The 25,235-nt window shown below is 37.1% G+C and overlaps 2 protein-coding genes across 4 annotated transcripts; both read right to left on the bottom strand.

Moving 5' to 3' along the window:
* LOC127657110 (UDP-glucose 4-epimerase-like) lies at positions 1-4,648 on the bottom strand. Of its 2 annotated transcripts, none has more exons than XM_052145761.1 (11): positions 4,523-4,648; positions 3,938-4,067; positions 2,381-2,496; positions 1,992-2,105; positions 1,567-1,743; positions 1,375-1,488; positions 1,222-1,288; positions 876-961; positions 714-791; positions 403-517; positions 1-261 (listed from the first exon to the last, which is right to left on the bottom strand). In XM_052145761.1, exons 2-11 carry the CDS (start codon positions 4,056-4,058, stop codon positions 197-199), a joined length of 1,053 nt encoding a protein of 350 aa, XP_052001721.1. In that variant the 5' UTR covers positions 4,059-4,067; positions 4,523-4,648; the 3' UTR covers positions 1-196. The 2 variants fall into 2 exon arrangements, with proteins under 2 accessions (XP_052001721.1, XP_052001723.1); XM_052145763.1 differs by having other exon boundaries at positions 2,381-2,493.
* Positions 4,649-5,768: 1,120 nt separating this feature from the next.
* si:ch211-195o20.7 (cytospin-A) lies at positions 5,769-24,214 on the bottom strand. 2 transcript variants are annotated; one of them, XM_052146121.1, is made up of 12 exons: positions 24,025-24,214; positions 21,399-21,464; positions 19,561-19,950; positions 17,315-17,388; positions 9,663-10,054; positions 9,129-9,213; positions 8,949-9,024; positions 8,748-8,826; positions 7,754-7,859; positions 7,438-7,554; positions 7,296-7,355; positions 5,769-6,873 (listed from the first exon to the last, which is right to left on the bottom strand). In XM_052146121.1, exons 2-12 carry the CDS (start codon positions 21,436-21,438, stop codon positions 6,784-6,786), a joined length of 1,509 nt encoding a protein of 502 aa, XP_052002081.1. In that variant the 5' UTR covers positions 21,439-21,464; positions 24,025-24,214; the 3' UTR covers positions 5,769-6,783. The 2 variants fall into 2 exon arrangements, with proteins under 2 accessions (XP_052002081.1, XP_052002082.1); XM_052146122.1 differs by having other exon boundaries at positions 19,561-19,947; positions 24,025-24,213.
* Positions 24,215-25,235: the final 1,021 nt, after the last annotated feature.

Here is a 25,235-nt window from a genome sequence, read left to right as displayed (position 1 = left end):
CCAAATGCATAAATTTAAATCTTTATTATTTTACATTGACAAGGAAACACATTGACATATGTTGATCGAAGACAATTTTGGCTGCAAATTTCTTATAGTATAACGAATTTACATACAAAACAAACTATCAAAAAGTAGAGACTTCATGATTCCACTTTGGCCCAGTGCTTTGTCATGTATACAGTTCCACACAGTTTCAAGGTACTGTTCCATTATTAAATCCTGTGGGATTTTGTGATTGCCAGCGCCATAGATCCTCACCTGTGTCATGAGATAAAACAGTCAGTTTAATGATGAGCTTTCAGCACGCACAATTAAGACTGGATTTGCAGTATAAATAATCCATTCACATTCTCATTTATTTTTGCAAACTACAGAATTAAAACCTTAGTTTCCACTCACACATTCTCTCCAGGCCATATTCAGCTTTCCAGCCCAGCTCTTTCTCTGCCAGACAGGGATCTGCATAGCAAGAGGCCACATCCCCACTCCGCCTAGGAGCAATCTGATAGGCAATCTGGGACCAGAGAAAAAAAAAATAATATAAATACACTACCGGTCAAAACTTTGAAATACGACTGAAATGTTTCTAATGATCTTAATCTTTTGATCTGAAGGACTATATATATTTGATCTGAAAATATATATTTTGATCAAAATATATATTTTGTTTATATTCAGTTCCCTGGATAAGAATGGGTTTATCCCCTCACCTTTCGACCTGAGGCTTTTTCCATTGCACTGACCATCTGTAGCACAGAGTAGCCTGTCCCTGTGCCCAGGTTATAAACCTACTCAGAGACAAAAGGCAAGCAGTTAAAACTGAGACGTTTGTAAAAAAAAAAAAAAAAAAAAGGGAAGCGAGAACGTCATACCTTACAACCACAACCGCCATTCAGTTTCTTGAGTGCAGCGATGTGTCCCTTTGCCAAGTCCACAACATGGATATAGTCTCTCACTCCTACCCAGGAACAATAAATATGAGTGAGAAAGATTAAGATCCGTGGAAACCTCTGCTGAAAGCCAACGGTTGTTAAGTGTCAATGAATTTGATAAAACTAAATACATTTATGGAAAACTAAATTTCAATAACTTTTTCTAATCATGCTCAGCTCTAAAAAATTTAATAGGATACAAATTGTACTTTGTGAGTGAAATCTCTCTCTAAAATTATTGTATTTTCAATTAAAAAAAAAATGTAACTCAAATTTCTTGTATCACCTGTTCCATCAGGTGTATTGTAGTCATTTCCAAACACATTCAGGTGCTTTCGTCTGCCAACAGCAACCTGCCAAACACAATAAAAAAAAAATACAAAAGTCATTACAATACGTAAACAAACATGTGCATCTCCAAGGTAGTCAGACAGGTTACCTGGGCGACATAAGGCAGAAGGTTATTTGGGATTCCCTGTGGATCTTCACCAATCTGTCCTGAGATGTGAGCACCGATGGGATTAAAGTACCTGAGCAGCACAGCATTCCAGTCCTGCAAGACATTTGATCAGTCACATACATGCAACACAGTCAAAAACATGCAAAGTGTCATAACCGAGGTCCCAGTTACCTTCTCTGCCTTGCACTGGTCCTTGATAATTTCCTCTATGAAGTACTTGGTCTGGCCGTAGGGGTTGGTACAGCCGCCCACTGTATGCTGCTCATCAATGGGGAGTTTCTGGGGGTCTCCATAGACCGTGGCTGAGCTGCTGAATACCAGATTATGCACCCCATGAGACTGCATCACCTGGTTCATGCATACACATAGGACCACACCCAGTAAGGCATTCCTTAAGAGCCAGAAGCACTAACACACACACAATTTGCACAAAGCCTAATCCTTAACTTAAACATTCAGTTGAACTCATGGGGAAAGCACGGTTCAAAAGCACAAACAATCCATTTCATGCATAAAACCGATCCATGCACAAGGATAATTCATGCACAGACACATCTGGACAAGCACTTTATTTAAATTGCAGTTGTATTTCTAACCTCCAGCAGATTGATGGTTGCTGTGAGATTGACTCTGTAGTATCTTAAAGGTTGTTCTACTGATTCCCCCACAGCTTTCAGTCCTGCAAAGTGCATCACTGCATAAAAGGAATGCTGAAACACAAAGAGATAGGATACAATTAATTCTTTCAATCACTAGTGGGCACTGTTACACATTAATGTACCAAGAGGCTTCAGAAATGTCCACAATCAAGAGCTTTCTTATTATGACACAGAAGCCCAAAATTATTTTATATAAGTGTTACTGAGAAGCTTTGTCTAGAAACAGCTGTTATGAGGCAGAAGAACGCTGACTGAATATAGAACAGCATCATTATTTTGAGCAAGTAATGGCTATAAGCTAGACAGTGTTTTCTTTTCTTTTTTACCTTTTTAAATATATTCTCCAGTCCAGCTTTATCCAGAAGGTCCAGCTCATGGAACTCAATTTGAGTGTTCAGAAACTTCTCTATCCGCCGCAGACTCTCTGGAACGTCACCCTCTCCTCAATAAAACGCACACAAATATAAGTGGCATTAACCTTTGAAAACATTATCAGCCACCAAGAAACTTCTTAGTTTTGTCCTGAATTAAAATGCATTAGACATGCGTAATAATTTAATATAGAATAATCAGCCACAGTGCACATAAGTGCTAGGTTGGGCTGGTAGTGGTGCTCAAACAAACAGATGTTTTGATAAGGTCACAGAGCCAGTGTTTACACTTCAGGAGAATCAATATATGAATGGCTTACAGTTGTCTCTGAATATTAAAGGACTATACTGGTTACAATAATACAAGTTCAGCTCAATCGGTAGCATTTGTGGAATGATTTTGATTACCATGAAAAATGTCCCTTGTCTACTAAAAATCAAGGTCCACAGTGAGGCACTTACAATGGATATACATTTTTGGGCCCATTTTTGGAGGGTTTTAAAGGCAGAAAAGTAAAGCATTTTATAAAAGTACTCACATTAATTGTTCTGTTAAAACTAGTGCATTATTTGAGCTGTAAATCGTAGTTTTTACGGTCTAGGCAGGGTTTTGGGCGTTCTCTCATAATGGCAACGAAGTTGTAAAATTAGATATATCTTTACACAGAAAAGGTGAGCAAGCGATTTTATCACACTAAAATCAAGTTAGCATTAGCGTGCATATTGTTTAGTTCTTGTGGCTATACTTTTGAAACAGTGAGTATATTAACATTTAAAGATTGGCCCCCACGGACCCCTTTCACATATCCGTGTTTAGAATGCAGAAGTAAATGATAGCAGGGTAAACTTTTATAGCACTGAATGCGAGTCCAGTTCATATAATTTTTGTTTACCTAGTTTGCTCCAAGAGCAAAATAAAAAATCCACCATTACACTTTCAAGGCTTTCCAAAAGAAGAGTAGATTACAGCAGCCAGAATAGAGAAAGAGGCCACATTTTCTGTCACTCTCTCAGCAGCTGTATTAGAAATTCACCATTCAATGTGGTACCTTGCTTTATAAAACTTATTTCAGCATAATATAATACAAAGTATAATTTTATAAATGTACGCTTAATTGTTTAAAAATTGCAAATATAATTAGGTTTGCTAGATTTGCACTGCTTAATGTGGGGGAAATGCATCATCACAGTCTGTGAAAAGGGTCCATTCACTTTTGTTGTAAGTCAGTACCCAAACTTTCTTTTTAAGGAAAAGAAGTGACAAGCCTAAATAAATTTTTTTGTCATTTGAACTTATTTTGCATTGAACACAGAATATTTAAGCTGGGGTAGAATTTTTACATTGCTAAAATTACACTTCACCTACATGCTTAGGTGTTCAGACTGTAAAATGATTCTCCATCCATCCAATGACCCACTGCGTTAGCAAGTCATATCTGAGTCTCGTTTGTAATGCCATGTGATTTAAGGGAACACTTAGTAATGCAGTGTGATTTATTGAAGTCTGTTTACCTCTGACAGCATTGCTGAAGTTATCGATGACCACAGGGTGATAACCAGCCTCAATGAGCTCGACAACACAGTGGCTGCCAATGTATCCACCCCCTCCTGTCACCAGGATCTTCTGACGCATGTTGAGAACCTTTATAACAGATATAGACACACACAAGTCTGGTAACAGGTATGTGGGTGTGTCCCTTTCACGTACTCTACTCAAACTGGACTACGTGGCTCCAGACTCGTCACTTGCAGTATCCCTGTTCCATACATGACATGAATAGGGCCCTCTCACTCATTAAATGACGCAATTGTCACATCAGAGCAGAAAAGCCTCGAAAAACGCTCAATATATGTTTTAAATCGACGAATCAGGCACTATACAAACTGACAAAATTAAAGAGTCCTGTGTCCACGTAAAGTAACATTTGCGATCAGAAACCGGCTTGACAGTAACAATAAAGTAAAAGATTTTAAAACATTTTAATATGCAGACTACTTCAAAAGTCACCTGACTGAAGGAAGAATGTAAGATCCCACCTGCACGAACAGTATTAAAACAAACCTCTACAGCTCACATTGAGATCTATTCATACTCACCCTGTTGATCAATGAGGCTTATTGGGGAACCCGCGGGTGACAGGCAGTACAGTGACAGGCGGAGCGAGTTTACTGACTTTTATGGGTCTGTTTAGCAGTTTATTCATTCTCGCTTCCTGGTTTGAGGGACACGTGGAAGTGTGTGAAGCTGCAACTGCAAGTCCACTGTGATTCGCTTGCAAATAAAAGTCTTTTTTAATTTGTTCTTTTGCGTTTCTGTCTCGATTCATATGTAACTAAAGTTATATATATATATATATATATATATATATATATATATATATATATATATATATATATATATAATTATCCTTCTCTTCAATCTCTCTCTCTCTAATCAAGTGTTACCAGCACATCAGATATATCCATTATTAAAAGCAAACCACAGTGACGTCATAAAGTACGATGTAAATTAATTCTGCTTTCTCATAATGACTTTTATTATGAAAATCTTATTTCCGCATAGGATAAATCTTTTCCTTTAAGCACACAACTTTTAGTCTGACGTACTCTGTCGAAAAAGAAAAAAAAAAAAAAACCCCACAATGGACATATGACAGTCATATGTACAGCTGGTTATTATTTGTTTATTAAAACGGAAAGAGTCACTTTCATGTACCTCAAAGACTACGTATCCCTGCCTATAAACTATATGAAATGAAAACATTATAAGAAAACTATAGCAAGTATGAAGTACAATTAACTTAATTTCTAACTGTCCAAGAGTTAATGGAGGAAAATTCTAGCAAATTATTTGTACTGTTCTGTGCCAGTAAAAGTTTTTAATGACCACAAGGGCCACCCAGGAGTCTCTAAAGTTTAGTTAAACAGCTAAGTTGATGGATAAGTGTCTCTTTCACCCATGGTCTTTGAATTAAAAAATCTTCAATAATATTTTTCTATTATTCCATTAATAATTTGTTGGAGGAAAGAGGAACAGGGAAATATTGAAAGACAGACAGAGCATGTGAAATATAAATGCAGGTTTTGATCATCCAAATCATCCTCTTCATACAGAACTCATTCAAACCTGCATGTGTATCCTATTCTAAATCAAAACTAAAACTGAAATGGCTTATTTCCAAATTTAGCTTCTTTAAAAAGAGAACAGTAACTCATTTCACTCTCTGAGACAAATATTTTTATTTAAAAGGATTTGTTTCATAAGAGATAACCTAGAGAACATAAAGCAAAGAGTCTGTGGCCCAGAGAGACTGCTCACTGAAAATAACATGCACGTTTGAATAAATGACAAGAAAAATACTGGAATAAAAATATTTATTTATCAATACTGGTTTGTCTTTTGAAACTTTTCAATGGTTTATATACATCACACTGGTGGTATTTTAATAAGTATTGTCAGAAAGTGATAAACATGCTTATGAAACTCATTGATGTTGGAGTATGACTGATGGTTGAATTAGCTGTGTTTCGTGCTAAGAATTGATTGTTTGCATTCACAGTGAGACTCAACAGTGTGATTATTTACAGAGCCCTTTGATCACACATGAAAAAAACGTGGCACACAAACAGGAGTAGGGATTGTTGTTGTAAATTTACATTGTAGACCAAGTCTGGTCAAGAATCTGAATAAAAAATAAAACCTGCAATTCCATAGAAGAACCAACAGAGGGCAACAAATACAAATGGAAACAGTCACAAATCTGATGACGCTGGACACTCCTCATCCAACACCAAATCTTTCTTCACACTGACACAAAGATCTATCTTCAGAAGCTGGTCAAGAAGAGTATCAAACGTTTTAAAAAATAAACCTGCTTTACTGTCTGATCCAAGAACAACATTTAACACTGCAGAAAAGACAAGCTTAACCAGCAAGCAATAACCATGCTGGTCTAAGCTGGTTAGTGCTGGTTTGGTGCTGGTCTAACTGGTAGACCAACATAGTCATACTATTCACCAGCAAAACCTTCCTGGTGAAGGTGGTTGACCAGCATGATCTTTCTGATGAAGCTGGTTAAGCTAGTATGAAAGTCTTGTGGGGACACCAGCACAGCAGCATTCCATTCTGATGGACCCAAAACACAACATAAGCTGGTCTTTTCAGCAGGGAAAGACAACAACAAGAAACTTTATGGCCCATTTCTGTCTCGTCCTCTATGCTTGGTGGTAGTGCTGTAGAGCTGGTATAGCTGTGTCGTGTGCACCCCTCTGAGGCCCTAGAATACGTGTTCCTGTGGAGTAATTATAAGAGCGTTGGTGATCATTGCATATAATCAGGTTCTAGTATATCCAGAGTCTCACATCTCAAAGTGGCGGTAGATGCTCTCTACATAATCCAGAACTCTGTGCCAGTCAGGTGCATCATATTTCAGCATCTCTTCCACCGTCTGAGAAACCATAGTGAAACATTATTAAGATATTAACATCTACAAGAAATTGTAGTCATGTTTGCATCATATTTGAGTCATTTTTCTATCTGGACAATCCTGTCTGAGTCATTTTTATATCTGGCCCATCATATATATGTTACTCATGTACAGCCAATAATGTCTGAATCATTTTGATATCCAATAAATCATGTTTTGGTCACTCGTTTGTCCAGCCAATTACATATAGTCATGTCATGTTTCGAATTCTCGTGTATATCATGTTCTGAAATCACAACTATATGTTTTTGCTTCAAGCTGGAAATGATTAATCATACACTAGGTGATTAGTATGGCCACTGAATCAGGATGTGGTAAATTACAGTACTGGAGCTAATAAAATAAACTACAAATGCTCAGAAAATACCCAAGCAATCACTTACCAGTGATGTAGAGATTCCAAAGCTTTCTCCAGTCTGGAATGCTAGAGTGAGGTTTTCTTTCTGAGGTTAAAATAATTATCAATATCATAACCTTTCTCTTTACACATTTGTGTGTAAGCATGTGTGTGTGTTTGTGTGTTACCTTGTTTTCTGGACTGAGATTGTTGTATGGTATGTGAGAGGGGAGGTAACTGTGGTAAATTGCACAAAAGGCCAAACCATCCACCCAGCTACTGCTGAAATTAGTCATTTCTATATTCTGCAAGACAGACAAGAAGCAAAGAGAAAGCAGAATGGGAGAGAGACAGGTAGATATTCCACATCAGTCACTTAACTCTCATTTCAATTCACTTAAACAAAATGTGTTGCCTGAAAATCAATCTAAATCTAAGAATGACCTGGGTCTTGACGTATTTTAAAGGAGAGTGGAATAAATCTAGTTAATTTCTGTTCAGTACCTTGTATCCTTGAGTTCTGCCCTGGCACCAGCGAAGCAGGAAGTTCCGTCTGGAGCCACCATGAGGCCTCAGTAAACGGAGGCTTGATTGGAAATCCTCCTGTGTCCTAATGTGAAAGGAGAGGCACGAAAAAAAGAGAAGAATTACGAAAGAAAATATGTCATGTCTTTTTCTTTTGACTACCATTACAGTAATCCCTTAAAAGGGATTAAAGGGATAGTTCACCCAAAAATAACAATTCTTTCATCACTCCAGCCGCTGAAGAATACAAACTAAGATTTTAAAAGAATTATCTCAGCTCTGTATGTCCATACAATGCAAGTGAATAGTGGCCAGAACTTTGAAGGTCCAAAAAGCACATAAAGGCAGCATAAAAGTAATCCTTACGACTCCAGTGGATAAATCCATGTCTTCTGAAGCAATATGATAGGTGTGGGTTTGAAACACATCAATATTTAAAAAGATCAAAAATGCTTTTTGGACCATCAAAGATCTGGTCACCATTCACTTGCATTGTATGGACCTACAGAGCTGAGATATTCTTTTAAAAATCTTTGTTGTGTTCAGCAGAAGAATGAAAGTCATACACACCTGGGCATGTGGGTGAGTGAATGATGAGAGAATTTTCATTTTTGGGTGAACTATCCCTTTAATAGACAATATAATGGCCTGTCACACTTAACATTGTTAACCATGGGTCATTTTGAACCCTGGGTTAAAATAATCATGGGTAACAGGTTGTGATATTTCTCACTGCATATTTGTAAACCCCTGGTTAATGTTCTTATTTGCACTTTTACAGGGTTAATACATTTTTTAGATAAGTACAGTAAACGTTTGTAGCAGGGCTTCATAATCCAGGGTTAAAATCAGTGCTAACCTAAGTTTAGAATATTGCTTCACCCAGTATTAAGCATAGTTGTGTAAATAGCCCTAAAGTGTTTGATACAGTTGAAGCATGAGAAAGCCACTTTAAAAAAACAAAAACAATCACCTAGTCCAGTTCATCTTGTTTGGCACATCTAAAACTGTAGAGTTGCACATTTGTAGGAGTGAATTCTCTGATTTGTTATCTGTTGGACATGTACAAACATGCACACAGAATAAATAATTTATGTTTGTATGAGTATGGTGTGCTAGAAAAGGGAAATCCATTCAACTGGATATGGTGCAAATGAAAACCATGCTTGCACACCTTTGATGGAATACTTCATGTTGTTCTGTTGGTCTAAACTTCTGCTCAAACTAGGTTGAGTCTTATTCTGATGAGGCTGAAATTAATAAACACTTGAAATGGATTTAAGCTGTTAAACATTTCAGATGCGTTTATAATAACTCATTAGGTTAAAGTAAGGAATATCTTTAAAATACTTACAGATTCTGTTGTCACAGTAACAAAGACCTGGGGGGTACCATTTATAACAACATCAGGGTAATCTGAGGGCAGCCTGCAGAGGCTCCTGCAAAATGATGGAATGTTCTATGAATGTAATGCAGGGGGACAGACTGACAGACTGTGGGCTGAAAACAATGAATCATTCAGAATCACAAATCAGATATGTTCACATTATTTATTGCAGAACTGTGCTCTGATTCACCATGATCACTGGATGAAACTCACTGGCTGAATAGGCAAAAAATAAATCAGTTAGTTCTTTGGTCAGTCTTACCTTGGATTGAGCCTTACATGTTTACCAGCTGAGGTCTTAACCAACATTGTTAAACAATCAGATATACAACACAATAAATAGCATACAAATAAAATGGGTGGAGACTCAGGGCTTCATATGTGATTACTCCATTATTGCTTGGGGAGCAGGAAATGGGGTTGTGGTGCTGGAGCGGAGCAATAAATGGGAAATTGGTGTCGCTCCACTGACATATACACTATAACTTGGGTGATTCATACCTTGATCTCTCTGTCGTACCAGAGATGCACAGTTCTTTTTTTCCTTTCATCTCATCTCTCAATTTCTCAGCAGGTCCAATGTTCTTCTCAAATACCTCCACTGTTTCTATTTCTCCCTCTCTCGCAAGTCTCCTGAGGTTTGGCGCCCCCTGTTGGCTACCTGTGACAACCTTCAATTTCTGTTTGCTCTGCTCCAGCTCAAATTTAAGGCTTTTCAATTGACCTTCAACCTCTCGTCGACCCTGCAAGGCATCGGCTAGTTGTCTGTCCCAGTCCTGCTGAGCTTCTCTGAGAGCACTTAGCTCTTCCTCTGCCTCTGCCCTCAGTCTGTCTGAAACCACTAGCGCCACCTTCAGGTCAGCCTGGAATTGCTGCCACTCCTCACGTTCTGCCTACAAAAGGAGAAATAGAGAAAGCGTCTAATTCATGCTGGGCAACATGGACATTACTGTTAACAGACACAAAAGATAATACAGTATATATATTTATATATATATCTTTATCTATTTTATTATAATATATTGCTCACATCTCTCTATCATATTACTCCTTTTACAAAACAGAATCTCTTGAAAACCAGAGCAGTAGGTAGATGATATGAATGTTTTCCTGTTGAGTATAGTCATAACTCAGTGGCGAGCCTATGAGGTCAAAAGTTTTGTTTTGAATCACACCATTGTGATGATCATAGAGTGCTGCTATCCACCTCACTGTGTTTGCTCAGAGACGCCCTGCACTCACACACTGCGTACACTTCACCACACACACAATCACCTCTACACTACACTGATCGCATTAACAGCACTGTATAGATGTACTAAACCCCACTGTGCACTGATCTGAAGAGGAATGTAAGCTAGTACTACACGTCTCAGCAAGATCAGTACAAGAGCTGCTTCAAAGGCATGAAACATTTTCTGTAATATTTACATGCTGCAGTCCAGAGCCATTTCGTATTCACTAACACACCGGAATCTGTGCTTATTCTGATTGCAGACATGAACATGTTCTGGCATTAAAGTGATTGCTCAATATTCAGTAAGGCATAAAAAATACACTCACTGAGAACTTTATAAGGAACACCTGTACACCTACCTTTTCATGTGATTATCTAATCAGCCAATCGTGTGGCAGCAGTGCAATGCAAAAAAAACAAAAAAACAATCAAGCAGATTCAGTAAAGCTTCAGTAAATGTTCAAATCAACCATCAGAATGGGGAAAAAATTTGATCTCAGTGATTTCAATTGTGGTATGATTGTTGGTGCCAGACGGGCTGGTTTGAGTATTTCTGTAACTGCTGATCTCCTGGGATTTTCACGTACAACAGTCTCTAGAATTTACTCCGAATGGTGCCAAAAACAAAAAACATCCAGTCAGTGCAAGTTCTGCGGACAGAAAGCCTTGTTGATTAGAGAGGTCAATGGACAATGGCCAGACTGGTTTGAGCTGACAGAAAGGCTACAGTAACTCAGGTAAACACTCTGTACAATTGTAGTAAGAAGAATAGCATCGAACACATCGAAATTTAAGGTGAATGGGTTACAACAGCAGAAGACCACATAGAGCACTTTATTTGGACCACAGTGTACCTAATAAAGTGCTCAGTGAGTGTTCAAGCATGATTTCATAATAACACATGATCAACACACACAGTGCAACTTGTATTTCACAAACACAAGAAATATAACAAATATTCGACTGCCATGGCTGCAGATGACGTTATCTTCAAGCCATCTTAAACAAAGCAAACAGCGGTTAGTAATATTACATGTCAGTCAGATGGCTCTGACTGCCGAAGTGGTTCTTGGCTAGAATACGGTGCAGCTTGGAACAGATCTTATGCAATTTAGTCAAAGGTATGGCTATGCAAGACTGGTCTACTTTTAACTGAACCCTTGCATCATTATTAACATGGCAGGATCTCAAACACTGGCATCCCTGGAGTTTGGCATGCACAATTTCTCCCAAGTAAGGGCAGTGAAGCTTAGGAATCCTCAGAAAACTTTTACAGTGGAAACCATATAATGATTTCCTTTTTTGAATAATAACATAAAAAAACATGAACACATACATAAATAAATGATTAAACAAGTTGGATAAGCACAATTTTCTTTCTCTCTCTTTCATCATCCCTTTCTTTTTCCCTTCTCTCTTTCACAATGTCTGAAACATCACGATTTAGTAAGAGTGGGAAAATGAGTCAAACAAACACGCACTACTGACTGTACTGAAGTTAACAGAGCAAGTAAATCATTATGGTGCAGTCCTTACAATAACACAAACAGACAGGAAGAGGTGAGTATGCTTAGTAGACAAAGCAGATTTAGAAAAAGAGAGGCCAAAAAGGGGAAATGGCATAAGAGTTAATATGATGAAGGGGTAGATAACAATCATGCAGAATCTTTGAGAAAGCTGTAGAGGAAGTTAGAAGAACAGCTGAATGACTGTGATTAAACAAAGAACACAGACGGAGGATGGAATAGAGTAGGAGGAGACAACAAGGAAAGTTGAGGGACCCTTTTCATCACTCCAAGGCCTCCAGACTCCATCTGGAGCTGATTATAGCAAGAATACACAACACTGTTCTCTCTTTCTCTTTTTAACACACACCAAGGTTTGGTGATCTATTTGATGCCAGAACATAGTCTGTGGGGGGTATTTGGGTATTTCTCTACTGCCTGAAATGTGACTACAACCATTTTAAAGTTTCAAAACTTTAAACACATTGTAAATATTTAAGGTAGAGAAAACTGTGATCCCAAAAAAGGCTCCTTCATGCAGTGCAATTATTGTTTTTTTAAATAAATCACATTCAAAATAATTCTCACAACTGCACTTCGTTTGACACAAACAGTGTTATTGATACTCTAGTCTAAGCACTGAATTCAATATTTATTCAATATCCTGCTACTAAAATCCACAAAAGGAAATAAAAACTCCTATCAATTAGTTTAGTCAAGAACCTTTTGTTTTTTCAGAAGAGACAATCAGTATGTTTACATGTACAGTTATAATCGAGCTACGGCAGGTTTTGCGTAGTCAACTTCATCTGTCTGTCTAAGTACACTTTACATGACAAAATGCGTAATCTAATAATTAAAGATACACCTTCGCATGGTCCTCGATCACACCTCCACCCTCTCAGGCGGACGACAGCCGCTCCTCCCAGGGAAGACCGGAGTCAGACCCACGACCCCCGGTGGAAAGAACGCCCCTCCGCGTTTACGGCAACTCCTGGGCACACTCCTCTGCCCCTGGCAGCGGCCCTACCGCTCCAGGTGATCAGGGAGTCACTTCCCTCCTCCCCTAGAGGACGACAGTCTTCTGTCGATCCCTCCGCGTTTCAGGGGGATGGCAGGGCACTCCTCCGCCCCTGGCAGCGGCTCCATTGCTCCAGGCGGTCGGGGAGTCCAGTCCTCACTCGCCTCGCGGACGGCGGCCGTTCACCGCTTCCGGGCGTTTGGGCTACTCCCTCCCCCGGCAGATGGCAGTGGCGCTCCCCCGGGTGGACAGCAGTGTCGAGGACTCCGCGACGGGCATCCCTCCTCCTTCCCGGATTTTGGCACCAGTGTAACATATTTCAATGGAAAGGAGGAGGCGAGAATCGGCTTGGCAAAATCAATTATATTTTAATTATAAACTTAAACAAAAGAGAACAATACACACATGACGGACATGTCCGTAAACGAGTTCTCTCTCCCGCACCATCCTCCGCAGTCGGCCTTTATCCCTCTCGGAGGCTTGATTAGCCTGATAAGGGAATGGGTGTGTAGAATCATGACCCGGCCCCGCCCTCCACCCTGCCGCACTGCCCAATTCACTACCATTGTACATTGTTCCATTGAACCCAGATTTTTGATTTTTTTTGCTAAGAAAAGGAGGGGCAAGTCAAAATTTATTTTAGTGGTAATCAGCATTATGCAAAAAATGCTGTCTATTGAGCTTAACTTGTATTGAACCCGGAATATTCCTTTAATGTCTTTAATAAGGGTAGTGTATTTCTTCACCAGGAATTCTATTAGTTGAAATAATACAGACTGAGCATCTACCATTGAAAAAAACCCTCAGAACTCATTGTAGGTCTGTCTGTTTAAAGGATTATAAGTTATCGTTAATAATCATTCCCCTTTGGAAAAAGCTAGATTTTTACTTTCGGAAATAGATTGTTGGTCTCTATTAAGGTCCGATTAACGTGTTATCATGCTTGTCAAAGCCAAGCTACAGTTGCATTATCTAGGACTGTTAGTACGGCTTTGCAAAAATTTGACTGGTAAGATGTCAGATGTATACAAGTCATAACATTTTAAAAATACTTTAATTATTAATTAAAAGACTGACTGAAAAGTGCATTTAAACATACTGACTGTTTGAAGAACTTCTGTGAGGGGTTTTCATGTAGCATGCTTTTCCTTATGATGCAAAAGAAATCTTTTCTTATTAGCTCATTTAAATCCTGAAGCGTTTGTCTTTGAATGTGCTCAGATATGACTGTATATACTAAAGAGCCCTGATATTGTCAATGATGAATAAGCGTTAAGGTAGGCTGACTTAAACAGCATTAACACTTGTCAGCCAACATTGTTAAAGTCATTGAAATTCTGTCTCTCTCACTCGCTCTCTGTTCACATTCAGTGCCTTCCAGGCATCTAGAGAGGAAAGAAAAAAAAAACACCTCTCTCTTTCTCTGGATAGTGGTCATGTTTTAGACATCAGCTCACTGGCTCAGTGGGAATTCTAGGGAAGTACCACACCCATCATACATGATAAGAAGTTGTCATTCTTTTTGGGACTTTGCAAATTGTACTGTATATGTGTGTGAATATGTCAGGGTGGGTAAATGTGACTTTTTCACCCTTCTTGACAACACCTCAAAAATAAATCAACGTACACAATCACAACAACCCATATCACACTACACACACAGAAAAGTGCTCACACAGTCACAGGCTTGTATGTCTTACACAATAGTCTAATACTTTGTGTAAAATTTTATAGCCAAACCCAAAGCCAGTGTGTGACTCCCACATTCAGCACAGTCCATCTGGAACTGATCCGCCAGCATCTTATGTTTGTTTGCATGTAAGAATGGAACAAAAGCTACGGACGGCGTGACCATCCACCACCCATGGAACACACCCACACAATGATTTATCTTGTGCTCTGTGTGCTTTCATTTTATGAACCTTTTAGCAATGTTCAGAAGTCAGAAAAATAATGATAGATTTTAGAATAAAAACAACATTTCTGGATTGTTTTTCCAATTGAGGACATCCCGGATGCCCCTAAAAGAAGGTTCTGTCAGATTTAGCTCAGTCCAGGAGACAAAATGGTCCCTAAACTATAGCAAAGTACGCACACACACACTGTTGTTTAGTCAGTTGTTAGATGCTGACTGCCTCTGTCACACCAGCCAAACAAAAAAGTTTTGTTCTCGCAAGAGCTGAACAAAATTCCCACATCCCCCTCACTGTCTCTCTCAATATCACCCTGTCACTCCCTGTTTCCGTCTGTGTCTACTCTTCTACTTCTTCAGGCTTGACACCCTGTAAAGCTGATTTGTGACCAAAGCATTGTTCCATTGTTTAAAAGCTGCTATGGCTATCTATATACATAAACATTATATTCACTTTCTTTTCCAGTTTCTCTCATATTAACGCTACAGATCAGTGAGAATGCAAACACATTCAATCGTGTACATGTACACATAATCTATCTAGTCAAAAAACAATGCAAGAGTTTGAGTAAACCTTTGAGACAACTGCACAAAAAACAACAAAAAAGGATTTTTGCTGCTTGTTCAATTTACTTAATTAAAATGAACAAGGCAAAACAATTATAGAACATTTTGTTACAACTTGATTTCATTGTGTTCTGTCTAAATGGAGTGTTGAATATAAGTTTACATAATTTATTTGAGTTGGGACATCATGAAAATATTTTGTGCCGTTAATGTAGCATTGATGAAACTGGGCAAGAGATTTCCATATTGGACTCGATTGATGTTAAAATTAAGTGTTATTTTATGTGTTTATGTGCAAGATGAATATAAAAGGGGATACCTGTTAGTGTTTAATGTTTTGGTATGTTGAGATTTAGAAGATATTCTGTTATTTTGGAGATTTGGGGGTTACCATTATGGTGAAAAGTGGAGCTTGAGATAACAATAAGGACAGGTAGATATGAAACATAAAAGTGATTGCTTGCTACGTTGAGCAAATGCTTGCTACGTTGAGCAAATGCAACCAGAAGGTATTTGGCATGCTAATATTTGCTTTCTTTAGTTAGTACATAAAGAAAAAATAGAAATGTATTTGAGTTAGATTGACATGTCTAATGTGGTTGGGTTTACCCCATTCAAGTAGGTTCTTTCTACACAAAGTGTTTGTGTTGATATTACATAGTAATTTTAAATTAAGAAAACGTATTTCAAACATGTGGAACCACTGTCCACAATTCAATCAAGTTCAGCCAAAGAGCTCATTTTTTTAAATGTGCAATAAAATTTTCTGGTTTGCTTTTCTGCACTGTCTCTCTCTTAATCCATCTCTCTCTCTCACCTGCTTTATATTTCTCTCTCTCTCTTGCTCTCCTATTTCCTGTCTAAAAAACAAATTTTTGATCTTATTACTTGAGACTAGTAGATAAGGCCCATATCAGCAGCACCATAACACAAACACATGCACACACACAAAAACAAAGTCAGTTCCTTAGCTTAAACAGGAAAGACTAATTTCTGGGATTACACGTCCCACAAGCATTTGCTGAAGTTGACAGTCTATTATCAGCCCCACGCTGGCATGCACCTCAGGAAACAATGAGACTTCCTGTTTTTAAAGGAGGGAATTTTAGAAACCATAGTGTCAAGCACAAGCAGCACATCAGTAATGCATCACCACAGCACTCTTGTCAATAATAAATAATCATGCTGCTAAATGAAACGTGTCACTCTTGTGATAACATTAAAGGAATTTTACATCCCAAAATGAAATTCTGTCATAATTTACTTGTCCCCAGATTGTTCCAAACCCGTTTGACTTTCTTAGTTATGCGTAACACAATCTGAGAATTATTAATGACTATCTCGGTCTGTCTTTTCAATACAATATCAGTTGATAGTGACTCACATTAAAGCTTAAAAAAGAACCATAAGAATGATAAAAGTAGTCCATGTGGCTCGTTCATGATTTTTTAAGTCTTCTGAAGACATACAATAGGTGTTGGTGAGAAACAATTTGATATATGTAATTTTAATTATGTCCGTTGCTCTTTCATGAGTGCTATGAGAGAAGCTGATTCACAGTGGCTTGCGCGTTCATGCAAGAAATTGCGTTGCTTTAAGCGCTAAAAGTCATATGGGTTTGGAATGTCTTGAAGGTGTGAATTATGACAGACTTTATTTTTATTTTGGGTTAACTATTCCTTTAAAATATACAGAGAAGAGCCTGTGGGCTCAGTATTAGGGATTTTTAAGAAGTCTTATTGGGTATCTTTTCATATGGTTGCACTGCTGTTACTCACTTCAACACTAATCAAGTAAAAACACTGTACACACATTGTGAGAATGACATTATGAGTTTTGGGTTTGGAGTAGCTGAGACTTTTGATTGTGTTCAAAGCACAGAATCATTTGAAAGACTAGATGACAAATCACCTGAATCTTTTCTTTACAACTTCTCAATTCCTCCTTTATCTTCGCTCTCTCCATCAGAAAACACTGTAACAGATCTGGCAAATACACACAAATATGATTCTTATTTGTTACCACAGCATAAACAATATAAGCATTTGCAAGCTAAGCCATTAAAGAACATCCGTTACTTAGATTACTTCAAGACTTTGAAGAACCTTTAAAAAACAAAACAAACAGCAACAGTAGCATGATAAAATACACTAATGTTCAGTAAATAATTACAATAACAATTAAAATAAAAACAAATAATTTCAATAAAAGCATGAGATTAGAGATTTAGATACATTTTTTAAATTAAAATTAAATGAACTAACATGAACTAACAATGAACAATATATCTGAACTATTCCTGGTTAACGTTAGTTCATTAAAATACAATGGTTCATTGTTAGTTCATGTTAGTTCATTGTGCACTAACTAATTGTAACATATAATACTTTTAATTTAAAAAATGTATTAGTAAATGTTGAAATAACATTAACCAAGAGTAATAAATGCTCTAAAAGTATTGTTAGTTCATATTAACTAATGTAGTTAAATGATATTAACAGATGAAACCTAATTGTAAAGTGTTACTATAATTATTATGAATATTTTATTAGTAGCCAAATAATCACAAAAACCAATTCTTCCACCAAGTGATAAGTTAATTTGTCTAATTGTAGGCATTTATGTATCTCAAATAAAGAATTTAATTTCATGGATGAATAAATCAGATATTTTACAATGGCTTTGATCATGGCACATCCAATCAGATTACAGATATTGAATTTTTGTCTGTCTGTCTGTCTGTCTGTCTGTCTGTCTGTCTGTCTGTCTATCTATCTGTCTATCTATCTATCTATCTATCTATCTATATATATATATATATATATATATATATACACTGGCAGCCGAAAGTTTGGACAGATTTTGCTCTTATGGAAAGAAATTGGTACTTTTATTCACCAAAGTGCCATTCAACTGATCACAATGTATAAAATTACTAAACATTACAATTACTATTTGAATTAAACTACTTCAAAGTGTTCTCATCAAAAAATCCTCCACGTGCAGCAATGACAGCTTTGCAGATCCTTGGCATTCTAGCTCTGTTTGTCCAGATACTCAGGATGACATTTCACCCCACACTTCCTGTAGCACTTGCCATAGATGTGTCTTGTCGGGCACTTCTCACGCAACTTACAGTCTAGCTGACCCACAAAAGCTAAATAGGGTTAAGATCCATAACACTCTTTTCCAATTATCTGTTGTCCAATGTCTGTGTTTCTTTGCCCACTCTAAACTTTTGTTTTAGTTTTTTCTGTTTCAAGAGTGACTTTTTCTTTGCAATTCTTCCCATAAGGCTTGCACTGCTGAGTCTTCTCTTTACTGTTGTACATGAAACTGGTGTTGAGTGGGTAGAATTCAATGAAGCTGTCAGCTGAGGACATGTGAGGCATCTATTTCTCAAACTAGAGACACTGATGTACTTATCCTCTTGTTAAGTTGTACATCTAGCCTTCCACATCTCTTTCAGTCCTTGTTAGAGCCAGTTGTTCTTTTGTCTTCGAAGACAGTAGTGTACACCTTTATATGAGATTTTCATTTTTTTTTTTTTTTTTAGCAATTTCAAGCATTGTATAACCTTCATTCCTCAAAACAATGATTGACTGATGAGTTTCTAGAGAAAGCTGTTTGGACATTTTTGACCTAATACTGACCTTAAGACATGTCAGTCTATTGCATACTGTGGCAACTCAAAAACAAACAAAAAGACAACGTTAAGCTTCATTTAATGAAACAAATAGCTCTCAACTGTGTTTGATATAATAGCAAGTGATTTTCTAGTACCAAATTAGCAATTTATCATGATTACTCAAGGATAAGGTGTTGGAGTGATGGCTACTGGAAATAGGGCCTGTCTTGTTTTGATCAAAAATTACTTTTTTATAGTGATGGTGCTGTTTTTTTTACATCAGTAATGTTCTGACTATACTTTGTGGTCAGTTGAATGCCACTTTGGTGAATTAAAGTACCAATTTCCTTCCGAAACAGCAAAATCTGTACATTATTCCAAACCTTTGGCTGCCAGTGTATATATATATATATATATATATATATATATATATATATATATATATACATATACAGTATATACTGAATATATACAGGATATTTAAGTATAGGAGCCTGTATTAGTTCATATGAATATGAGTGAGACATACCATTTAGTGTGTGTATTGTCTCTTCAATACTGTTGAGACCCAGTGTGACCAAACATTCTTGTATCAGTTTTGCATCCACTTCTGTGTCACCCTTCACACATACACCTGAGGGTTGAGGTACCTGCGCATTTCCTTGTGTCACCTTATGCCCATCCTCAGGGATATGATTTGTGGGCCCTGTCCTGCACTCCCTGAGAATCTCATTCTGAGTGGTGGAGATCAGTGATGGACTGAGAGTCTCTTGAGGTGACTGAGGGGTGGCTGTTTTTTCTACAGTCTTAGAGGGGCTGTTGAAAACAGACACCAGCTGGGTTGTTGGGGATAAGGTGGTAGGAGTGATGGTATAAGGAGAGGTGGAAGGTGTTTCAAACTGGTCCACTGCCATGCCTGCTGAGAGACAGAGGTGGAGATCATAGAACTGTCAGATGCATTTATAAATTATATATTTACCAGACACAATGACTTATATAGGCAGATTAGTCTGTCACAGAAATTATACTTTCACCAAGACAGTGAGAATATAATTATTAATTTGATAAAGAGGCTATTTCCACTATTACCCTTTACTGAATAAAAAGCAGAAGCAGATTTGATTAAAGGTGGTCTACTGCCTAGGAGAGTGAGTGTGTGCGTGTGTGTGTGTGCGGGGGGATGACAATTCTTTGTCATCTCTTGATGTGGGAGCTGTTTGCTGAGTCGGTGAGTCCGAGGGCTCTGGACCCAACCAATAACAGAGAAAAATGCACAATACAGTATACCAGTATTGTCTCTCTCTCTCGTTCTCTCTCTCTCTCTCTCTCACTCACACACACACACACACACACACAAACAAACACATACTTCTTTGTTCCTTTCTTTCTCAATATCTGATGGTCACATGCCTGTAAATCACACTTCACCCATCACCACTTTTTTGTTATCCTTTAATTTGTATCTTATTTATCAAAATGTATCTCTCTCCATTACACATTTTTCTTTTCTTGTAAAAAAATTATTCTGTATTTCTCTGAGCCTTGGGGGAAACTCATTAAATCTGTCAAGGTCCTGTCACTCTGGGTTTTTGTCTGACAGGACCGTGGCATCATTGTCCCATGTCTGTCTTGTGTTTTGTTGTCTTTGTGTGAGCACACGGTTTTGGTTGTATTTCCTGCCATGCGCTCTTCGGTCTGTCATGTTTCATGTCTGGAGCATGGTGTCTGTATCCTGACTACCTGTCTGGTTCGGTTTCAGTCTATGTTGTGCTCCGTGTTCTGTGTCTGTCTCTCACATTGCACTTGCTTTGTGCTGCACGCCAGGGTTATATTGCCTTATTGTCTTGGCGATGTGCGCTCATGCCATTCAGCTGTTTTTTCTTGTGAGAGTACGTAGCTTTATTTTGTTTCTGCATCGCCACGTTTCTCTCTGTCCAACCCCGCCTCCTTGTTTGCTTATTATTAGTTAATTTGCCTCACCTATCCCCTGTTAACCCGTTTGAGATCTCTCCCTATTTTAGTCTCCTTGTGTTTGCTGTCCAGGACCAGTTCGTCTTGTTTGTGCTTATATGTTTCCAGTTGGTCTGTTGGTTCATGTTCTTGTTATTCCCTGTTCCCGTTTCCAGTCTGGTCGGTCCTGTTATTCTCCGTTACCCTCTGCCCCAGCCTGTATACCTTTTCCCGCTACGGGGTAGTTTATGTTTGTTTTTTCCCCCTTGTGGGAGTTTTGGTTTGTTTTTTTATTTATTTTGTATTAATAAATTCCCTGTTTACTTTCAACTCAACTTTTGGGTTCTGCCTCTGACATTTTTGGACAAAAACACCAACCAATGCATGCATTTGTGTGTGTTCTAAGAAACTATTTACCTGAAGATCCACGTCGATCCTTCCCAGAGTAGTTCCCCATGTTGCAGAAGAAGATATTGTTTTCCTCTGTAGGATGTCAAACATTTTTAATCACAAACATTATTTTTTGTTTGTCTAACACATTCACACACATATTGTTTCTATCTGGTCCATCTCATTATCCATTATGCAATATTAAGAGAGATGCTGGCAGAAACAGACTGTTTCAGAGAGTTTCGTCTCGCTCACTTGAAGGGCAAACCTGTCTCAGATTTTGAGAGAAATTTAAACAATTATGTTCATATGTATTTAAAGGAATATTTCGGATTCAATACAAGTTAAGCTTCATAGACATGCAGCATTTGCACCATAATGTTGATTACCACAATATTTTTTTTTTTTTGTAAAGAAGTAAAAATCAAGGTTACAGTGACAAACTTACAATGGAAGTAAATGGGGTCAGTTTTCTGAGGGTTTAAAGTCAGAAAGATGAAGCTTATCATTTTTTAAAGTTGTTAAAATGTGCATTTTTATGGTGGGTTTAGGGTTCCTGCCATTACGTCGTCATGGCAACAAATTTGCAAAATTGGATGTAACGTAACACAGAAAAGGTTAGTAAGTGATTGTATCACACTAAAATCATGTTAACAACATATCTATATCTTTATCCATATCTTTATTTACATCTTGTGGCTATACTTTTGAAACACTGAGTATTTTAACATTGATGGATTGGCCCCATTCATTTCAATTGTTAGATCCAAACTGGACCCAGATTTTTCCTTTTTTTAAAGAAAAGGAAAGGATGAGTCAAAAGTCATTTTTGTGGTAATCAACATTATGACAAGAATGCTGTCGATTAACTTGTATTGAACCCGTAATATTCCTTTAACTCAGTGTTTATAATGAGGTTTTGATGAACTTGTGTTCACTCCAGTGTACTTTGGGAAGGGTGCTATAACTTACTTTCTTTCTGACCCAATACCAAGTATTATTAAACAGATTATTTTTTAAGTAAATTTTTGGGAACCCTAAAATGGGAAATTATTAGATTTCTGTTAAGTTTAACCTTACAAAAATGATGGTTCTACTACATTGACCACTGATCTCTATATCTATATTATACATCAATGACAGTAGTTTAATCATGGTATATGAAGTAAAACCATAGTAAACTTCCAATCATCCATCTTCTAAAGCAACTTATCCTATAGGGTCACAGGCAGTGCTGGAGCCTATCTCAACTGTCTCCGGCCTAAGGTAGATAGCCAGTCCATCACAGCATTGTAAACTTGCTAGTAAATATTAATTTTGTAAAACCATGGTTACTATACTGGTAAAACCATTGATAATTGTATTAAATCCATGGTTTCCAAAAAACTTTTGTTACGGTCGTGGTACATTCATGGTTACAATATTATTATAGTAAAGCCATGGTTTTAAATTTGTATGTGTTAATTTTCACATATTCATTAATTAACAACAATTATAGAGTTAAAGAGACATACACTGTAAACCTTAATGCTCAAAATAATATATATTTTTTTTAATAGGGACTAATTAAATAATACATATTTGTTTAAATAAATGAACCTTGATGAGTATTTTGAACTTTCTTTTTCTTTTGAGAACACGAAATTGACACATTTTAAGTAACCTGAATTGTTTTATTGTTTTGAATTTAATTAACTTGTCTCTTTAAATATACAAGAACTTAAATTGAACTGAAACTGGGCAGTAGATTTCTATTTATAGGCATGCATTGCATGGCACTCCACAGGGAGAGTAAATGTTCACATTAAGTGTTGTATAATGTGTCTATGTACAAGATGAATGTAAAAAAGAGGGAGACTGCTAGTTTTTAAAGTTTTGTTGTGTTATTTAGAAGAGATTCTGTTATAATTGGGGTTACTGTTATGGTGAATAATGGAGCTTGAGTTTAGGTTGAGGATAGGTACAAGTTAAAATAGTTCTATATTGCTTTACTCATTAAACAACTTCAATCTGCATGCACAGCTTTTACTGTACTAGCTAATTCTAACAGTAACAAGGTTTCCTCTGCTTGAAATATTTAAATTGAGATTACTTGTTAATTTTCAATTCAGCTAAAAAGTTCAACTTGAAGTTAAATTCAAAATGTATCAGTCATCTTACACAGAATATCAAGTTAAGAGCAATTAACATGCATGTTTAGTACAAAATGAAAATCTGAAAGTTCTATTAATTTAAACGAGTTTATTAATGAAGAAAATGTACGCAACTGATTGCCTTACATTTTTAAGTTCTGCTAACTCATTAGGGTTTACAGTATATTACAAAAGTTAAAGTTAAGGCAATTTACGGGACATGCCTTGAAAGATGCATGTTTAGATTAAAGATTATTCCGGCGTGTATTACATGCATGGTTTATAGAATATGTCTATATTCTATATATCCACATAGATTAGCTCGGTTTAAAGGACCGCAAAAATGTAATGAGCTCCTTTCAAATTTTATTTTTGGAAACATTACTTTGAAATGACAGCAATGACATATGATCATTACTATCGGAATAAAGGAACCACAGATCATTCTTACTTAAGTTACATAACTATATAATAGAAAACCCAATAATAACGAATCAATAACGTTTTTGTTGTTTACAAACCTTATCGTAGGTCTTCGGCGTTCCCGGGATTGGGTGGGAAATTGTACATTTTGTCGATAGCTGCGTGAGTCGCACTTCTCTCCTAGACGGGTGCAGATGAGACTTTAGGATGTGGGTATTCAGCCCAGTTAAAACTGTTCTTTTGCACCCTCATGAGGACTGTGCAGTAACACTGGTTACAACAATCATAAAGTAAGTCGCATGTTCTCACTGTGCTGCTTTTTAATGTGTGGAAACACTCATCACATTCAACAGCCTGTTTGTCCACCCTCTAATTACAGTAAAGTTCAAGCAGCTTCTATATAGGACACGTGCGAGTACATCATTAAAGGGATAGTTCACCCAAAAATAAAAGTTCTGTCATAATTTACTCACCCTCATGCCATCTATAATATGTATGACTTTCTTTCATCAGCAGAACACAAACAAAGATTTTTAGAAGAATATTTCAGCTCTGTTGGTCCTTCCTATGCAAGTGAATGGTGTCCAGAAATCTGAAAGTCCAAAAAGCACATAAAAACAGCAAAAAGTAATCCATAAACTGAAAGTGGAGAATTATAGCAAAAAAGCACTTAAATATTGATTTGTTTCTCATCCACACTTATATCGCTTTTGAAGACATGGATTTAACCAATAGATCTTATGGTTAATTTCATGCTGCTTTTGGACCTTCAGATTTCTGGCCACCATTCACTTACATGAAGGACCAACAGAGCTGAGATATTCTTCTAAAATTCTTCATTTGTGTTCAGCAGAAGAAAGAAATTCATACATATCTGGGATGGCAAGAGGGTGAGTAAATTATTAGAGAATTTCTATTTTTGAGTAAATAATTAATTTAAGGGCTTATGTTGACTGAGAATGTATGTTGCCAATGTTACAAGCAGCCTGCCATTTTACTTTAACATTATCCTCAGGGCTGATGCTGACTCTTAACACTGACCATAGAGGCTTGACCCTTGAACAGAATTTAAGCTCATGTTGTTGCAGCTGAAATTCATTTTTGGGATTTTTATTACTGTCATCAATAAATTCAATTCAAAACCTAATTTCATATATAGGTATATATAAAAATATAAACTCATCATTGCTATACATGCATAATTTTTTCTTGTCTTGTTTTTATGGCAGACAATGTTGTCAAGTCTTCACAAACTGACTTAATGTAAAATACAATTAAACAACCATTAAAAAAATTAAATATTAATCAT

The sequence above is a fragment of the Xyrauchen texanus genome, chromosome 16, assembly GCF_025860055.1.
Source record: "Xyrauchen texanus isolate HMW12.3.18 chromosome 16, RBS_HiC_50CHRs, whole genome shotgun sequence".
NCBI classification, from domain to species: Eukaryota; Metazoa; Chordata; class Actinopteri; order Cypriniformes; family Catostomidae; genus Xyrauchen; species Xyrauchen texanus.
The sequence above is the reverse complement of the archived record's forward strand: the minus strand, read 5'-3'. Positions and strand labels throughout refer to the sequence as shown.

Bases quoted from the DNA above. Each gene is read 5' to 3' on its own strand.
- LOC127657110 (XM_052145761.1), bottom strand. From the start codon at position 4,058: ATGCGTCAGAAGATCCTGGTGACAGGAGGGGGTGGATACATTGGCAGC. The intron at 2,497-3,937 runs GTAAACAGACTT...CGTTTTATTGAG, and splicing joins CTTCAGCAATGCTGTCAGAG to GAGAGGGTGACGTTCCAGAG. The intron at 2,106-2,380 runs GTAAAAAAGAAA...TTTGTGTTTCAG, and splicing joins TGGAGAATATATTTAAAAAG to CATTCCTTTTATGCAGTGAT.
- si:ch211-195o20.7 (XM_052146121.1), bottom strand. From the start codon at position 21,438: ATGGGGAACTACTCTGGGAAGGATCGACGTGGATCTTCAG. The intron at 7,555-7,753 runs GTACTGAACAGA...TCTGTCTTGCAG, and splicing joins GCAGAACTCAAGGATACAAG to AATATAGAAATGACTAATTT. The intron at 6,874-7,295 runs GTAAGTGATTGC...ATGGTTTCTCAG, and splicing joins TTGGAATCTCTACATCACTG to ACGGTGGAAGAGATGCTGAA.